Raw genomic sequence first — 16,963 nt, forward strand, 5'->3', positions numbered from 1 at the left:
TTTACAGCTAATTTTTCAGCCGCCACTGACCTGAATTCCTCCAATAATGGACTATGATCTGGAAGTATAAGCTGAATAAACCCTTCCCTCCTCAAGTTAGATCTTTGTTAGAGTGTTTCATTACAGCAATAGAAACACTAAGAGTCTCCCAAACAGCATGATCAAGTCTAGAAAATCAAAACCCCATTCTTTCTGTCCTATTTCTCCTTTTGTTGCTGTGATAAAACACTCAACAAAAAACAAAGAGAGTAGGGTATGGAATGGTAAGGAAAGGGTGTGCTTGGCTTATAGGTTATAGTACACCATTATGGAGGTATGTCAGGGCAGGACTTTGAGGCAGGAACCCAGTGGCAGGAACTGAAGCAAAAGCCATGGAGGAGTGCTACTTACTTGCTCCCCATGACTTGATCAGCCTAGTTTTCCTTCCTTCCTTCCTTCCTTCCTTCCTTCCTTCCTTCCTTCCTTCCTTCCTTCCCTCCTTCCTTCCTTCCTTCCTTCCTCCCTCCCTTCCTCCCTTCCTTTTTTCCTTTTTTTATTTCTTGCTTTCTTGTTCTTTCTTTCTTTCTTTCTTTCTTTCTTTCTTTCTTTCTTTCTTTTTAATTAAATTATTTATTTTATATCCCAATTGCAGCTTACTCTCCTTCCTTTCTACCCAGTTCCTTTCTTTCACCCTCTCCCATCATCCACCCTTCTTCCTTTTCTCCTTAAAAATGGGGAAGCCTCCCATGGATACCAGTCAGCCTTCCTACATCAAGTTGCAGTAAGACTAGGTGCATTTTCTTCTTGTGATTTAGACAAGGCAGTCCAGTTAAGGGAAAAGGATCCAAAGGCAGGCAGTGTATACAACCCACACCATCTCTAGTAAGCTGGGCCCTCCAACTTCAATTATTGATGAAGAAAATGCCCACAGATCTGCCTGCAGGACAAGTTGATGAAAGCAATTGTTCCACTGAGATTCCTTCATCTGATACAACTCTGACAGGTCAAGTCTACAACAACAAAATATAACAGCAAAGGAAGCAAAACTAAAACAACACTAGAATAAAAGTAACCAAGTCACCATCTCTGGCTAAGTATCTAAGCCTCTGGCCCTTAAACTATTAGTCTTGAAGCCTGAAATTTAAAATGTAGCATTTGGAGCTCCTTCCACCACATTTGTTTCCTTTTCCTACAAACACACACGTTCACACACACACACACACACACACACACACACACACACACACAAACACTGTGGATAGATACTCTGGCTTAGTATAGACTGTGTGGGTTAAATCCAAGAGCCCATTATAAGGGTGAGAACCTAATACAACTGATCTCTTTAGACGTAGGAACTGGGAGGTGGTTTAGGTTAAGTGAATCATAGGGCAGACCAGGGTTGGAACCTTAGTGGCTTCTTAATGCGAGATGGGAGAGGGGGATGGGAGAGGAGGAGGCCCAAGCATCTTCATTCAACAAGGCTCCCACTCTCTCATTCAATAGCTTGCCCCACTTTGTGACTCTGCCACATGTGGCCCCTTGACCTTAGATTTTCTGGTTTAGCATCTTAAATAAACTTTTTGAAAACTCATTCTCTCTACAGCTCTGTGTAACTGGTGGCAGAGACTCTAGGGATAGCATCTACTTCGTGACAGCCATCCCACAGATGAGTGTCACGATTCCTCATCCTCTTTAATGGGATTGCTGCTGTGCCAAGGTCTCTGAAAAACTGCCCCTTCACTCTGCATAGCTAGCAAGCTTTTCAGTCCATGTCAGTAGCTTTAATTCCATCTATCTCTCAAACAAATGAGCAGATTATAAGGAAGGAAAATTTCTTTCTTGTGCCCTTCACTCTTGATTTTCTTCAGATTACTCTTGTTTGCTGGATGTTCACGTAAAGTGACAAACAAAATGATCCTGAATTGAGAGACACACAAAAAAATCCAAAGCTTTGGAGTGTAATCTCAGCTGCATCAAGGTGTAGCACCTAGAGAGGGAGGGGTATCTAGCTCTTCATAATCCTAAAATGATTGTCAGCATCTTGGTAGTAAATGTCACTGAAGGCCAGCAGTATTTGTCACCTTAAAAGTCTATTGAGGCAATCAATAATCATGAGGTTGTAATAAAATTTCTGTGCTCTCTATTTTTAAGCATTAGAATATCAAGTGACACAGATTTAAATATAAGAAAATCTGAAGACAAATTTTACACACTTTTCAGAGACAAAGTTTTAGCCTACTTTAGTTTCTGCAGCTATTAATATCAAGTACCTGGAAATTATCACATTAATACATCTAGAGTCTTGCAAGTACTGCAGCTTTTTAATTATTGACAGGTTATTTCTTTCCATCTATAGTACAAATGAGTTATAAATGACATCCCAGGCATAAGTGTTAGAAAATAACAATTTTTTCTTTGTTTTGTTTCCTACCTGAAGTCAGAACCTGCTCTTCTGCCATTGTCTGGAATTCCAGGATCTGGACACATGTCAGAGACCAGAGACACACCTCCTTGGGTCACTACAACAGAGAGAAACATTGTCAGAAGGTTGTACAGCCATCAAGGAAACACCCAGAAAATTTATGCAAGACATACTCATAGCTTCCGTGATCATGACTCAAAGAGAATTTTCTTATACTGAAGACAGCTCAGCTACATTAAAGTGAGTCTTTGCTCTTGAAAATCAAAGATAGCTTTGCCCATGAAAGGACTTTGACATTCTTTGGTTTAGTTCTTTCCTCTATTGAAGAGGTGAAACTTTAATTAGAAGCTCATTTGTTCTTGATGATTGCCCTTGAGTTGGGTCAGTTTATAGACTAAGGAAAAGGCCATTGCCTTCGAAGAAGGCAGCTTTGTCTACTCCCCTTGGATCACAGTGCAGGGGACAATCATTAAGATCTGTAAAATAGATAGCTTAATAGATTTAATTCCATTTTAAATGCTAGATGTGCTATACGTTGAACTGAAACAGGAATGGCCCCTTTGTATAGGTGTGTAGTTTCCTTTCTGAGTCTCTCAAGCCTCCTGTTGGGTTTCCAACAGCACAGAGCAGTCTCTAAGGACCATGTGCATATTGGAAAGAGTAACTGGCACTCTAACATTCATTTTACCCTGCCTAAACTATCTTATCCAATTAAGGAAACCTCTCTTTTTTTCTTGTAAGAAATGTATTCAAGAGAGGGTTTTTGATCCAGTTCAATTAAGTGAAATGTTGCGGTACACCCATGGGAATACTTCGGGAGACATCCCTGTGTGATATTAGAACCCATTTGCTCTGTACTCTTGGTATCACCATGACAGGGTTTTGGTATCACCAATCACTGCAGTGCAGGGTAAAAGCAAAATCAATACATGGACGAAGAGCAAGAGAACACAGCACAAAGCATGATCCCTCGGTAGAGAACTGTAAGAAACAGCCACAGTGAGAATCATGTATACTGCACATCTATCCCCTAAGAAAGAGACAAAATTTAAGGCACTTGTCAAAAAAAAAAATAAAGACGAATGAATTCATTATAAATGGAACTGACCCCAACATTTTTCCTGAGGGGAGCTATTTAAGCTGAAATGAAAGGACCTCAGTTATAACTTCAAACCACTGAAAATGAGTTTGTCCATAAGAATAAATACACACTCACACATGTAAAAACTATATACATACACACATGTATTTGCATATAAATGAAAAATAAAATCATTTTGATTTGCAACTTCAGCTTTTTATATACTATTTGAAAGAAATATATAAAATAATTATGAATTTATGTTGATGAGTATTAATGTGGAAAGATACATTTTTAAAATAAATAACCAGAACTTATGGGTTGAGCTGTTAGGAGCAAACTTTTTTATAAATAATATTAAATTGGTATTGATTTCATATGATTCAAAATTTTGGGGTGTTGTGTGCAATTCTTAGTTAACAACAAAGGAAATAGCTAGAATTCTCATATACAGAATAAGTGATTAAGTTTTGTCAGCATAAAACAACAAAAACTTAACAGAAATGAAGTGAGAAACAAACAAACAAAAAGAACAGAAATCAAATGGTAAAGCTGTCCTCCTTGAAGTGGTAAATTGAGGTTTAAGTGGATGGTCCCACATTCATGTTGAGGCTGAATGAAGCCCACCCAGACTAGGAAATGGAAACCAAATCCCTAGTCCTTCAAAGTGTAACTGTATTTGGAGATAAGTAATTTGAAATACTATTTCAGTTAAATCCTAGTAGTCCTGGTCGACTTGGGAACAGTATTCGAGGCCAGAATCACACAAGCAAACCATTGGGGACACTCATGAAGATAGCTATCCACAACCACAGACGAACAGCCTCACTGGAGACCAGATTTACTGACTGCCACTTGGAGAGGTGAGGAAAACACATTTTCTCTGTTGCCTAAGCAAGATCCCACAATGCTGTGCCACAATGGTCACAATACCCTTAAGTAATCAATACCCTTGCTCACCATAGATGTGTGGGCAAAGAGAGTTACACTATAAAGAAAAGGAAATGACAATAACCACTTATGCTGCTAACTAGAGGCTTACTCTGTGGGCAGGGAAGAGGGCATTGTTATCATAGGTTAAGTGTTTAGAAGTTTATGTACATAAGACAAAAGATTTTAAATTGGATGATGATAATGTTAGATTAATGGTGTGAAAATATTTAATGCCCAAGTACTGTATATTTCAACTTCCTAAATCTAGTAAATTGAAGGCCATATACACATGTATGTTATATGTGTATATATATACATATACATACATATGTACATATACACACACTCTTAATATGTAGACAATATATACAATTGTAATTATAGTTGTAAGATATATATATATATATATATATATATATATATATATATATATATCACAAATATCTACCTATAGGTAAAAATGTTACTATGGATGTAAATATGTAATTACCTGGATACTGAAAGGTCTGTTTTCCTCCAGACTGTGATTTTGTTAAGTATTCTATACATATTACCACTATCAATGATCCAATAGTTACTCCCTGAGACTATCCAATAAAATAGTGATTTCAAATCTTGATGCCACATGGGGAAAAGATGCTTTGCTGAACTTCTCTTAGGGTACAGGATGTAAACAAGGAAAATATGATCACATATGGAAGAGGGTAACGCAGATGGGCAGAGGTGGGAGATAAACTGTAGGCAACTGAAGCCGAGGCATATGTTTGTTATAATACAACAATAATACGCAGGGTACAATGATCAAGCCAACAGTACATTCCACACCACTACTCCCACAGCACAAGTGAGCAGTGCCTTTCAAAACTGAAGAGGGTTGTGAGAGTTATAAAGAGATGTGGAGATAATCCTACCTCAGGCAGGGTCCCCAGAGCCTCAGAGAAATGGTTTCAGAAAAGAAGACTTAACCACATAAATACCATTCAACTCTAATTTTGGTAGAGCATATGATTCCAAGCCACATAGGACACAAGCCAAAGTTGTCAGTATATATATTAAATTCTGGTCAAAACACCTAAAACTCAAATCTGAAAATATGAAATAGAGGAATGAACTTGTTATACACATGGACTTTATAAAAAATAAAGTTGAATTTCCAAGTGAGTGATCAATTATAGAGAATATCTGCACAGACTTTGACTGGATTTGGGATGTAAAATGCACAGGTTATGCTAACATGGATAAATATCTATATTTGTGAGTCTGAGTTTGAGAAGGAGTATATGTGTGTGCAGGTGATGGGCACCAGTATGTGCATTTATGTGGACATTGGAGGACACCTTCTATGTCAATTATCAATAAATACTCCCCACACACTCACCCATAGGTCCATATGATCTCAGCAAACCATCAATTGAATATAATCCTTCATGACTCTCCAGTTTCTGCCTACCTTACTTTTCCTCTCTGATGAAACATCCCTCACTAGCATAGGATTTTCAAAGTAGTATCTCTAAATGGCCAGTGATGTTCAGAAAATGGAGATGACAAGCCAACACTATCATGTTTATTGTTTTAATGTGAGTTCTGGAGGCTTTAAATGTTAAAGTACTTAGGTACTCCTACTTGTAAGGCAATCACTATACTGATGAGCCATGTCCCCATCCTGCTACATATATTTTGAATGACTTTTTTATAGTTTGTTGATATCCAGTATGTCATTGGCTTGGTAGAAAGGACCATGAGGTAGATAGTTGGGCTTAATATACTTTGACATTAAGTATCCTGCTCTTGTGAGTGGCAGTTAAAATCAACACTGAACTTATTTGGAAGAGACCAAAGCATTAGAGGGGGGCCCAGAGAAAGAGCCACTGAGGATGTCATGGTTTAACTACCTGCTTCAATGACAAGAGAAGTTAGAGATGAGCTAATAGAGATAAAACTTATGCTAACAAAATAATAAATCATTAAAAATAATAATTATGGCAGTAGTGATGCAAAAGGTAACAAGTAATATTATGTGACCTCAAGTGCCATTTGCATATGGCTTGGCCTCTGCTCCATACAATGTCTCACACGGTTTTCCTATAAATGCTGCTTGACAGATGGAATTTTGATACCATTAACCCCCATTTGAGTTTCTTGCTGTTTTCTATGATACACACTCTGACCAAAAACAACATGGAAAGGAAAGGACTCATTTGGGTTAAGCTTCCAAGTGTCAGTTCATCACTGAGGGAAGTCAAGGAAGGCACATGAGGTAGAAATCTGGAGACATGACTCCTTTCTATACCATACAATGTTACCACAATCAGGAAGTTCAATCAGCCCAGGGGCACAGGAGAAACCATGTTGGATTCTACTTACTGGCTTATTCACTCAGTCGTATTGGCTTTGTTTTTTTGTTTGTTTGTTTGTTTGTTTGTTTTAGTTTTAGTTTTGTTGTTGTTGTTTTTATAGAACCCAGGGTATTGGTGCCCTCCACAGTGGGCATGGCCCTTCTATGCCAATTATCAATAAGTACTCCTCACACACTCACCCATATGTCCGTATGATCTAAGCAAACCCTCAACTGAATAATGAGTCTTGGCTGTGTAGAGTTCACAGTCAACGATAACTACGACAACTCTGAACCTAGGTTCTAGACTGAGCACACCGGCTTAATATAGGGAGCATTTAAATAATAAAATGGAGCTATTCATGAAATGAATGCCTGTTATCAACAATTACATTTCTTTTATACAATTATAACAGGGAGAAAATGGCAGTGAGGTTTTAAAAACAGAGTAGCATCGTGTGGTCATCTCATTCTCAACCAAAGAGTCTCTTGGGATGCCTTCCAGCTCTGTGGATACAATTTTGCTTCATTTCAAAGCCCAGATTTGAAGAAGATGTGCAAAACACATAATCTTCTACATGACCAAAACTGGGTGGAAACCAAGGGCTAAGTCTCTCTGCAGGGCATCCTTCAAGTTAAGCTTTCATTTATCATTGGAATAAATAATCCAGAATAGAAGACATTTTCATAAGTTCACAGTGTTTGATCAAAGTGAACTTTGTAGCTTTATATTACTGCTTGCTTTTACCATTGACCCTCTTCTCTTCAGGGGCCTTCAGATATATTTCTGCTGGATCAACTTTGGGCAAAACTAACTATTTAACACCTCCAGGGGGTGACACAATCAAGAATACAATACATACTCTGGTTCAGATTTCTTAGCAGTCATGTCCCCACTTCATTCCTGCCCTTTTGATAAGTGATTGCCTGTTCTTGGAATTGTGTCAGGGGGACACCATAGACTACAGACTTCTCAGATTGAAATAAGTAAGCATGTTTTTTTTTCCTTAGGCATTCAGGAAGCTTGGTCCCTTAGGCATACAGAAATTGTACCAACAGGGAAGACACTAATGAATAATGCCTTCTTCTTCCTTAGGATGTTAAGGAATTTCATCTCAAGAAAGGCATCTTTAGACAGCCTTTTCTTGAATCAATAATGTGATTGGTTTGATGATAGTACAACTGTAGCCCAATGATGTTCATTAAAGCATTGTATTGGGATGAGGTCACAGCCCCACAGAAGGTATTGGGTTCTCCTTTGTATTTGCAGAATATTTGTAATGTATTGCAAGCCTTGGTTCTTATTTACCAAATTCAACGAATGCTTACTACCTCCATATAAGTGACAAAAGTAAATGCTGTTGGAATTCGATGAGGAATATTTATTATTACTGGTTGGGTCAAAGGGGTAGTTTATACTGAAACAAATAGTTATAAACACACTACTTTTCTGGCATTATTAAAGATTTGTTACTAGCAAATCTCCAATCAGACCTATAGAATAATGTGAGAGCCAAGGGCTGAGTTTTTCAAATATTTATATTATGAAAATATGCTCTTTCTAACAAAATAAGTTAATATACTGATCATTTTACTAATAAATGTCTTCATGTTAATTTTAGATCTAGAAACTTCCCATGATCTCTTGCATCAATTCCTGCTGACATGTGCTTCAAGTACTCTGTTAGATTATAGTGATTTATGAATTTAAAATGTATTTTTAATTTACATATGATTCTGCAACTATGTTATTGAGAAGCACAAAGGAAAATAACTGAGAGTTGACAACATAACATAACCAGGGACTACCTGGTCACACTGGGAACCCTGGCTCCTGCTTACATGATTGTTTCCTGGTTCTGTCTAGCTGTCAGGGGCAGAGGCAAGCAGGATACTTGAGAAATGCCATCCTAGTAATAGTTACCCTTCCTGCTGACAAATCACTGTGGCAGGAAATTCCCAAAGAGACATATTTTCCTTATGTATCTTCAAATTAAACAATAGTGTTTCTTTATTGATCAAAGGAATGAGAAAATAACTGCCCTCCAATATAAAATCCCTGTATGCTTACACTTAACAGAATTAACACCAGGGTACATTACACAAGAGCCTTGAGAGGGCCATGTCAATAGACTCTTCAGGCCCTTGCCATACTCTAAAGTATGTACTTCAGGACCTGGATACAGCTGAGGGAACATGTCAGACCCACAAGGAGAGAACAGAAGATACAACCAAGGGCCGTAGTCTCTGATATTCATGAATTTATGAATTCATGAATGCTTTTCAGTGCTGTGCAAAAAGACTCTGTAGGATACTTCCTATGGCCTTCTCATAGAGATGAGGTCACACAGAAAATATCTAAATTTATTTGTATGGAATTGGAGGGAGATGCTGGGGAAGAAATAGGAGAAAAAGGCTTGAACACAATGTGTAATTGGTTTGGGACTCTATGTGTGTGTTTGAGTGCATGCATGTATATTTCACTGTATACATGTTATCTACAGATATTTATAATAGATACTGTGGAACTCATATGCATATTGGCATATGCTTGACGCACATATGTAAATATACAAACATTAAATTTATATCTTTACACATAAATCTAATTCAACAATTATAAGCTATCTGTGCATTAAAATATTATAAAATTTTATGCATAGTACATCATATTGTGATTGAATCTGAAACCTTCCATTGATTTTTTTTGTCAATTTAAAATTATTAAGATTTTGAAATGTATTTATTTTCATTTTATCTGTATAAGTCTTTTACCTGCATGTATGAAAGTGTATCGTGTGTGCCTAGTGCCCTTGCAAACTAAAAGATGGGGCCAGATCCTTTGGATATGGAATTACAGGAGACAGATATATTGTAGGTACTGGAAACTGCACCTGGGACCTCTGCAAGAGCAGATAGTGCTCTTACTCATGAGCCATCTCTTCAGACTGTTACTATTGTGTGTATACTACATGTGTATACCATGTGCATGTGAAAGTTGGTAGAATTGAGAAGAGGATGTGGGACCTCCTGAAGCTTGACTTTATGGTTCTTGTGAGCCACCCAACATGTGTGCATGGAACCAAAAATCTCAGGTGCTTTGAAAAGCAGAAAACACTCTTAACTGCTGAACCATCCCTCTGATCCCAGTTCATTAACTTTTAAAATATACTATAAACTTTATTTATTTATTTATTTATTTATTTATTAACTTTATAAAATATACTATTTTATATATCAGTATTTATATATTTTGGCTACTTGATTAATCATGCGTATTCTGCCACTTTTATGTATATTAAATATAACTAAGAAAATAGTAAGTTATTAAAACTTTTCTTAAGACATAGCAAAATACCTGCACTTATCTGTACAAGCATTTAAATATGTTAATATCAATAATGATAGATGTCATCTGGTATAGATTCTTGTTATGTGTTTTCATTTCAAAATTTATAATGGTTTTAAACATAGCAAAAAATAAAAAATAAATACAACATTTTCATTAATTTTGAGCAGGTTAAAATATCTGAGATTTTTTTGTAATAAAAGTTTAACAGTGCAATTAGGATATCAACAAGTTAATTTGATTTACTTATTCAGAAGTCTCAATATTTCTTCATATTCAATTCAGTAAAAAAAAAATTTAAAATTTTGTAGGTCATTGAACGTCACCTATGAAGGTAACCTATGGTCCTGCTATGGCATTTAATCACTTAGTCCTATATGAAGATATTAGATTGTCTTTGCTATGCTTCTAATCAGCAAGTCCCATATTGGTAAACATAGAAAATTAAGTTAATACTCTGCTTCAAAAATGTGTCAATTTCTGTGAAAGCATAGGGAATTACCACTAAGGGCAGTGGGAGAACTTCGTATAGGACCCACAGATGATGAGCACACTCACATACGTACAATCCACAAAACTCTGAGTCATTTCTCCTGCTTAATAAACGAGGAGAGAGGAATGAGTCAACACATTCTGCTCCTTTCATTAAGGGCATCAGGGTTTGAATTTCAAAGCTGTGTTTGTTTTTATATTAACCTATTCTTCCCTCCAAAGAGATCTGCCACGGAAAAGCACCTGTTTAGCGATGACACCAAATGGAATGAGCAACCCCTCCCACCCTTTACCCCACACTGGACAAGATGCTCATTTAGACTTCAGACAGGATTCCTGGGGTTAAAGTTTCAAATTGCCAGCATCATAAGAAATCTATCATAAGTAAAACATACCATATTATGCGTTTTTGATACAAGAGGGTAGATGAGGCCTGGAAGTGTGTGAGATTGCTCTCTGGGTGCAATATGAGGCAGACTTGGTGTTCACTATGAATCTGCCTGTACTTACAGGACCCTGGAGAGATACGACGGAACTTGCATGCCTCTGTGTTCCACCTGTAATATCTGTAGGCAATATGGCTATGTAGATTGTAAAAATCTCCCATTCATGCTTCATCTACTGCTGTTTAACTCAAACTGTCACTATGAGCGTTTGCTCCTCTCCCTTTTCTCCTGGGCACAGTGAGGACTTGGAAATCACAGGGGGGCTCACACATAATCTCAAGCTTAACATCTGCAATACATGACCTCATGGGCATTTTACCCAGGGATGTTAGCATGCGGTGCCTACTTCATAAAAGATTAGGGGATAGAAAAAAAAAAACACCACCAAACCAACAGAGAAAGACTTGCAGGAAATATGTTTCTGAAAGCAACATGCACTTATCATTAAAAATGAGGAAATGACTTACATATCCTAAACACGGGCTACCGAGAGGAGAGTGTTTGGAATTTTCATTCCAGAAAAGAACAGAGTTTAGTGTCTCACAACTCAATCCCATGTATCTACGCAGGAAAGCACGCTTTTCCACTTCTGAGTAAAGAGGTATGAAATTTCATTTTACAGTATTTGTGTTTATTTCTGTAGTCATTATATTTAAATGCAAAAAAGTGATGATAACATTTTGGGTAGACCTTGCTTTTTATTGGTAGGAAACAACTCAATTGACTTTTTACACATTTTAGACAAATCAAAATCAACATGAAACTAACATTCGTGGTGAACAGAAATAGCAAGCTAATTGTGGCCACTCCTTCTTATCAGTTCAATATCCATGCAGCTAGCAATGAACTAGAAACCCACCCAGACTATGGGTTAGTATCTGGCTCTGGCTTACAGACAGTTGACCCAGACCTGATGGACAAAGTTAGAAAGTACTCCAAGAGACAGTTGTTACTCCATATAAAGCAGAATGAGCTTGAGGTTAAGGCGGGGCTACATAGTAAGAATTTGATGTCACTGAGGTCTGAAAGTAATGTTGGCATTGCAGGTGAACATGGAAACCTAGATTGCTGTCAGCCCTGACGAGCGGATGCTGGGTGAGGTTTTCACTGAGCTAACAGCATTATTGGGACCTCAGCAGAAATGTGGCTGTTAACATAGAAACAAACAAACAAACAAACACCAAACCAATGGAGAAAGACTTGCAGAAAATATGTCTCTAAAAGCAACATACACTTTTCATTACAAATGAGGAAATGGCTTGTATGTCCTAAGCACGGGCTATCTGTTTACTTCTACCGAGTCATGATCCCAGGGATGGCAGGTCTTCTCTATCCCAGTCCCTTTTATACCCCCAGAAGCTATGTTGTGACTTACACACACTGGGGTGATCACATGTCTGAGCTGACAATGAATTCAACCAACCTCAGGCTGAGTCAAAGCAGGAGGAGCAGGCGAGCTTGGGACCACACTGGCAAAGAAGCATCTGGGAAGGAGCAGGCAGTTAGGAGGTGTGCACTGTAGGAGGCCCAAATAAGAGGACTTTTCAAGATAAAAAGAGTTGCAAAGAGCTTGAAAGGATGTAAGAATGTCAGGTAGACATAAGCGTAAGAATTGTTCATTGATTAGCCACATGAGGGACCTGTAGTGATGTTAAATAGTCCACTTCTGGTGAAAATACAAAAGTCCAGAGCCCATGGGCTCAAAGAAATTTAAGTCTTCATGCAAAGTATACTGTGCTGCAATTAATTAAACAAAGTGCCCTGATGATTTATGTTGAGGTGAGTTGTGATTCGGCTTAAGTCTAATTCAAGTTAGTGACTGGAAATATCAACTTGCCAAGTCTGGAGGGAAAAAAGAAAAACTCTCTGGTCTACAGATTAGGTGTTTCTGTGTGGTAGATTGTATTAGCTGCTTGCTTTATGGCTGTGACCAAATATCTGGTGCATATAAGTTAAAGAAGAAAGGGATTATTCTGGCTGACAGTTCCAGGGGATACCGACTATCCTGGCAGGGACAGTGTGGTGGAAGAAGCAGAAGGCAGGTGGCTGGTCACATTGCATCCATAATAGGGAGAGACAGATGAATATTGTGCTCCACTCACTTTCCCTGCCGTATTCAGTCAGGGTCACAACCCACAGGCTGATACTACCCATATTTATGATGGGTCTTCCCTCCTCAATTAACCTATTCTACACAATTCATCCTATACCTGATGGTTTATTTTTAGGCTGATTTTAAGTCCATCAAACTAACAGTCAAGGTTAACCATCACACAAACCAATATAAAAAGCCACCAGAGAGCACCCCTGTCTTTTCTTGATGTACCAAATGGTAGCTCAGGAGCCTCAATTAGACACACATACCATTGATTCTATAGCTGTGAATGAATTCACCCTTCAGTGTCCATCATTCATAAAACAATTTTTTTCAAGCTTTGTTCTTGTTGATGCTGTTACACAGAGAGAACTGACCATATAGTTCCTTTAAGTTCTTGATAAAGAAAAATCAATCTAACTTTTAAAATTCAAATTTATGAATGCAAAATGATGTAGGTGATATTTGATAAAGCCACAATTTCCAACCCTGTTTCTTACCTGCAGGCTGTTATGATTTTTATGGCTGGAAGGGAATATCTTAAGTCCACAGTGCTAGATCACTCCAGAACTTTCCTTGGTGCTGAGGTTCTCCTGAGAGAAACACTAAAATCTCCCAAGATACCTCACTAAAGATGAGGACAAAAATCATAGATTTTGGGATTGAGTTCTGGTTAGGCCAATGGTATTCCTGATTTTTATTTAATGGATGGTAAGATACCTCTGAGTTTACCACGTAATGGCTACACAAATCATTCTCAAATAATTCCTCTAATTATAAAAACTAATGTAATTGTTTGAAAACCTCAACATTTATTTTTTTTTCATCAATGATATTCATGTATGGGGATGATTTTGGTAAGAAAATGGCAACACAAACATCATTACCTGGCCTCATTCTACTTCCTCTGCTTCTGTTCCTGTCTGTCTCCCCCTACTCCCTATGTCCTGGTAAAGAGGCTTAGTATGGGGCTTAGTATGGTGACAGGTAATTCTGTGAGCTGGTGTTTATAGTAAAGTCAATTCCTATCCTACAGTCATCCTTAGCAAATTACTTCCTATTTGGTGACACCTTTTAAATTTTTTTTATTGGATATTTTATTTACATTTCAGATGTTATCCCCTTATCCCATTCCCCCCATCCCAGGAACTCCCTATCCCATCCCCCTCCTCCTACTTCTATGAGCATGTGCCCCCACCTACCCCCCACTCCCACCTCTCCACCCTTGAATTCCCCCCCCACTGGGTGTCCAGCCTTTATGGGACCAAGGATCTCCTTTCCCACCTATGCCAACAAGGCCATCCTCCTCTACATATACCTTGGTATGAATGTAACCAAGCAAGTGAAAGATCTATATGACAAGAACTTCAAGTCTCTGAAGAAAGAAATCGAAGATCTCAGACAATGGAACGATCTCCCTTTTTAATTTTTTAAAGTGGTTTTCTTCCAGTGAAGAAATGTAGGACAAATTCATTAACACAATATATAGTTAACAGCTTTTCTCACACATAGCAAGCAAAACACGACCTAGAATCCTTCCGGCTAGAGAAACACAAGCCCTGTGAAAATCAAATTGGAAAGGCACTTGTACCTATGAGTTTCAGGGAGGAGCCTACAGGCTGCTTCTGAGTGCTCGGAAAGACTCGGAGGGCAAGGCTTCTTTGGGGTGTCATATTTTGCTTCAGACTGACAGGTTACTAACAGAGTAGAGATGACACTAAGTGGATGCCGCTTCCTCTAGCACGATGCAGATGAAATCTGACATAGGTAAATCATAAGTACATTTATCCTTCCAGAAGTCAGAGAGGATTGCCGAGAGTTGCCTCACAGCCAATGATTATTTCAGCAGAGAGATGATTCAAAATTTAAATTCCCTATTTAGTCACTTAGATGTGTAGCCATTCTCATTTGGAAAAGGTGAGCTAATTTGTCTTAATTTTAAAATAAATGTTAATGGCATCCACTTTTCAAATATAAGATGTGAAAATATTGTAAGCATATCTGAAACCATTTGATTACCCTTAAGTTAAATATGCAAATGTCACACACAACATCGACTATCCCTCCAGCCACCAAGCACGGTGTCTTGTTATCAGATTCTATTTCTGAAGTATCCATTCTGTGCCTAGTGCGTAATGATCTCTGCATTTTTAAATGCTGTGCTGTGAAAATTACAGCAACAGAGGGAAAAGTAACTTGGGCAAATTTATTCTTGATCGTTTAAAGTGTCAGAACTGCTCATTTTGTTTCTGGATGATTCAGTAGGGATTGTGAAGGTGAACATGATCATTCCAGTGAAAACAGCTGTCTTTAGCATCACATTGCCTCTGCTGACCGCTGGCTAAGAGGCAGTTGGGCTGTACTGCCCCTGTACACTGAGTGTGTGGTTCTTGGTCTTACTTTAAAAAAAAACAAAAAAAAACAAAAAAAACAGTCAAGATCTTGGAAATGTCTCACACGAGGAATTTCTTCGTTGGAAAAATGGTTGGTAAATCCTGTCTAATCTATCTTAATTGTGTTTATTGTCAAATTGAGCTTAATTCACCAATAATGAAACAGAGTGTCAGGTACAACATAAAATTATATATAAATAAATAAATATATATATATATATATATATATATATATATATATAGAGAGAGAGAGAGAGAGAGAGAGAGAGAGAGAAAGAAAGAAAGAAAGAGAGAGAGAGAGAGAAGGAAATAGAAAGAGACAGAGACATACATAACTTGTTTGTTGTTTATTGAGGGCAGAAATGACTTTAATGGACTCATTGTTTCATAGCTAGTGCCTTTCAATGTCTGTGGTACAGGAGGTTCTTGATAAATGTTCACTGAATGAATGAATGACTGAGTAACTATGTAGGAGGAGCTAAGGTGGGAGAGTAAAGAGAGGAAGAGGAGTAAGGGAGAAAGAGGAAAAGGAAGAGGAGGAGCTAGGGGAGACAAAATCTGAGGGGTCAAGATAAAGGTTTTTCTGGTTACTGGCTCAAGGATTTCTGTTTAGTGAAAAAGATTTTGTCTATGTGTTTTCAGAAGAGATGATTAAGGTATTTCTACCTCCCAGAATTATATAGCTTAGGCATGACAGAGGCAGGCCACTAGAATACTAGATTCCAGAATTCAAACAAAAATATCTTGATATTAAAATTTGATTTGAGAATTGTATATTGCAGAATACACAGCCTTGGTGTATCTACTCATCAAGCAAGCTGAGCAGACATGCTTGAACCTCTGATGTCCTGGAATTTCAGCTGAATGCAATGAAGACACAGACACCAGAGGCTTATCAATTTACCCTTCCCCCGCTTCTTTTCTAATATCTCAGTGCCTGTAATGAGCTTGAAGAAGTTAATGAAGCATTAGCACCCCTATTCCCTGGGCTTGAGGACTGAGGTGGTTAATATTGGGCTGTCTTTCTAGGGAAAAGTAGTGGTTTTGTTGGTACAAGGAGAAATAGCTAGGATTTAATTTATTTTTATTTCAAATTTAAGGTTTTCATTGGTATAAGTTTCTTATTGATATAAAAGTGAGATTAATATTGTTATTCTCATAGACATTGTGCCTATATAACACATTTAGGAATACAAGGCTTAGACCCAGTCCTTCTTTAACTTTTTTAACCAATTTGAGATGGTTAGCCTGTAAGTTAAGGGCCTATAGCAATTGCATGGCTCTGAGTTTATTGTTAGGGTGTTTTCTAGATTTTAATTAGAAATAGCTGAGAGGAGTTAATGGACAACAGCCCAGATTGCCTTATATGGATAGTTGGTTTTCAAAAGGTCAGAAGTCCACAGAGTTGGCTTTACAAACATTTCTATATTAATGTTCA

General features: G+C 37.8%; 1 protein-coding gene across 2 annotated transcripts in view; it reads right to left on the minus strand.

Moving 5' to 3' along the window:
- The window catches only part of Csmd1 (CUB and Sushi multiple domains 1), a 1,522,453-nt gene that overhangs the window by 450,571 nt on the left and 1,054,919 nt on the right, over positions 1-16,963 (minus strand). For both annotated transcript variants that reach the window (XM_076913874.1, XM_034520246.2), the window contains exon 8: positions 2,411-2,498. In XM_076913874.1, the coding sequence (XP_076769989.1) occupies positions 2,411-2,498 (88 nt within the window). The remainder of the gene's footprint in view (positions 1-2,410; positions 2,499-16,963) is intronic.

This window comes from Arvicanthis niloticus, chromosome 16 (assembly GCF_011762505.2).
Source record: "Arvicanthis niloticus isolate mArvNil1 chromosome 16, mArvNil1.pat.X, whole genome shotgun sequence".
NCBI classification, from domain to species: domain Eukaryota; kingdom Metazoa; phylum Chordata; class Mammalia; order Rodentia; family Muridae; genus Arvicanthis; species Arvicanthis niloticus.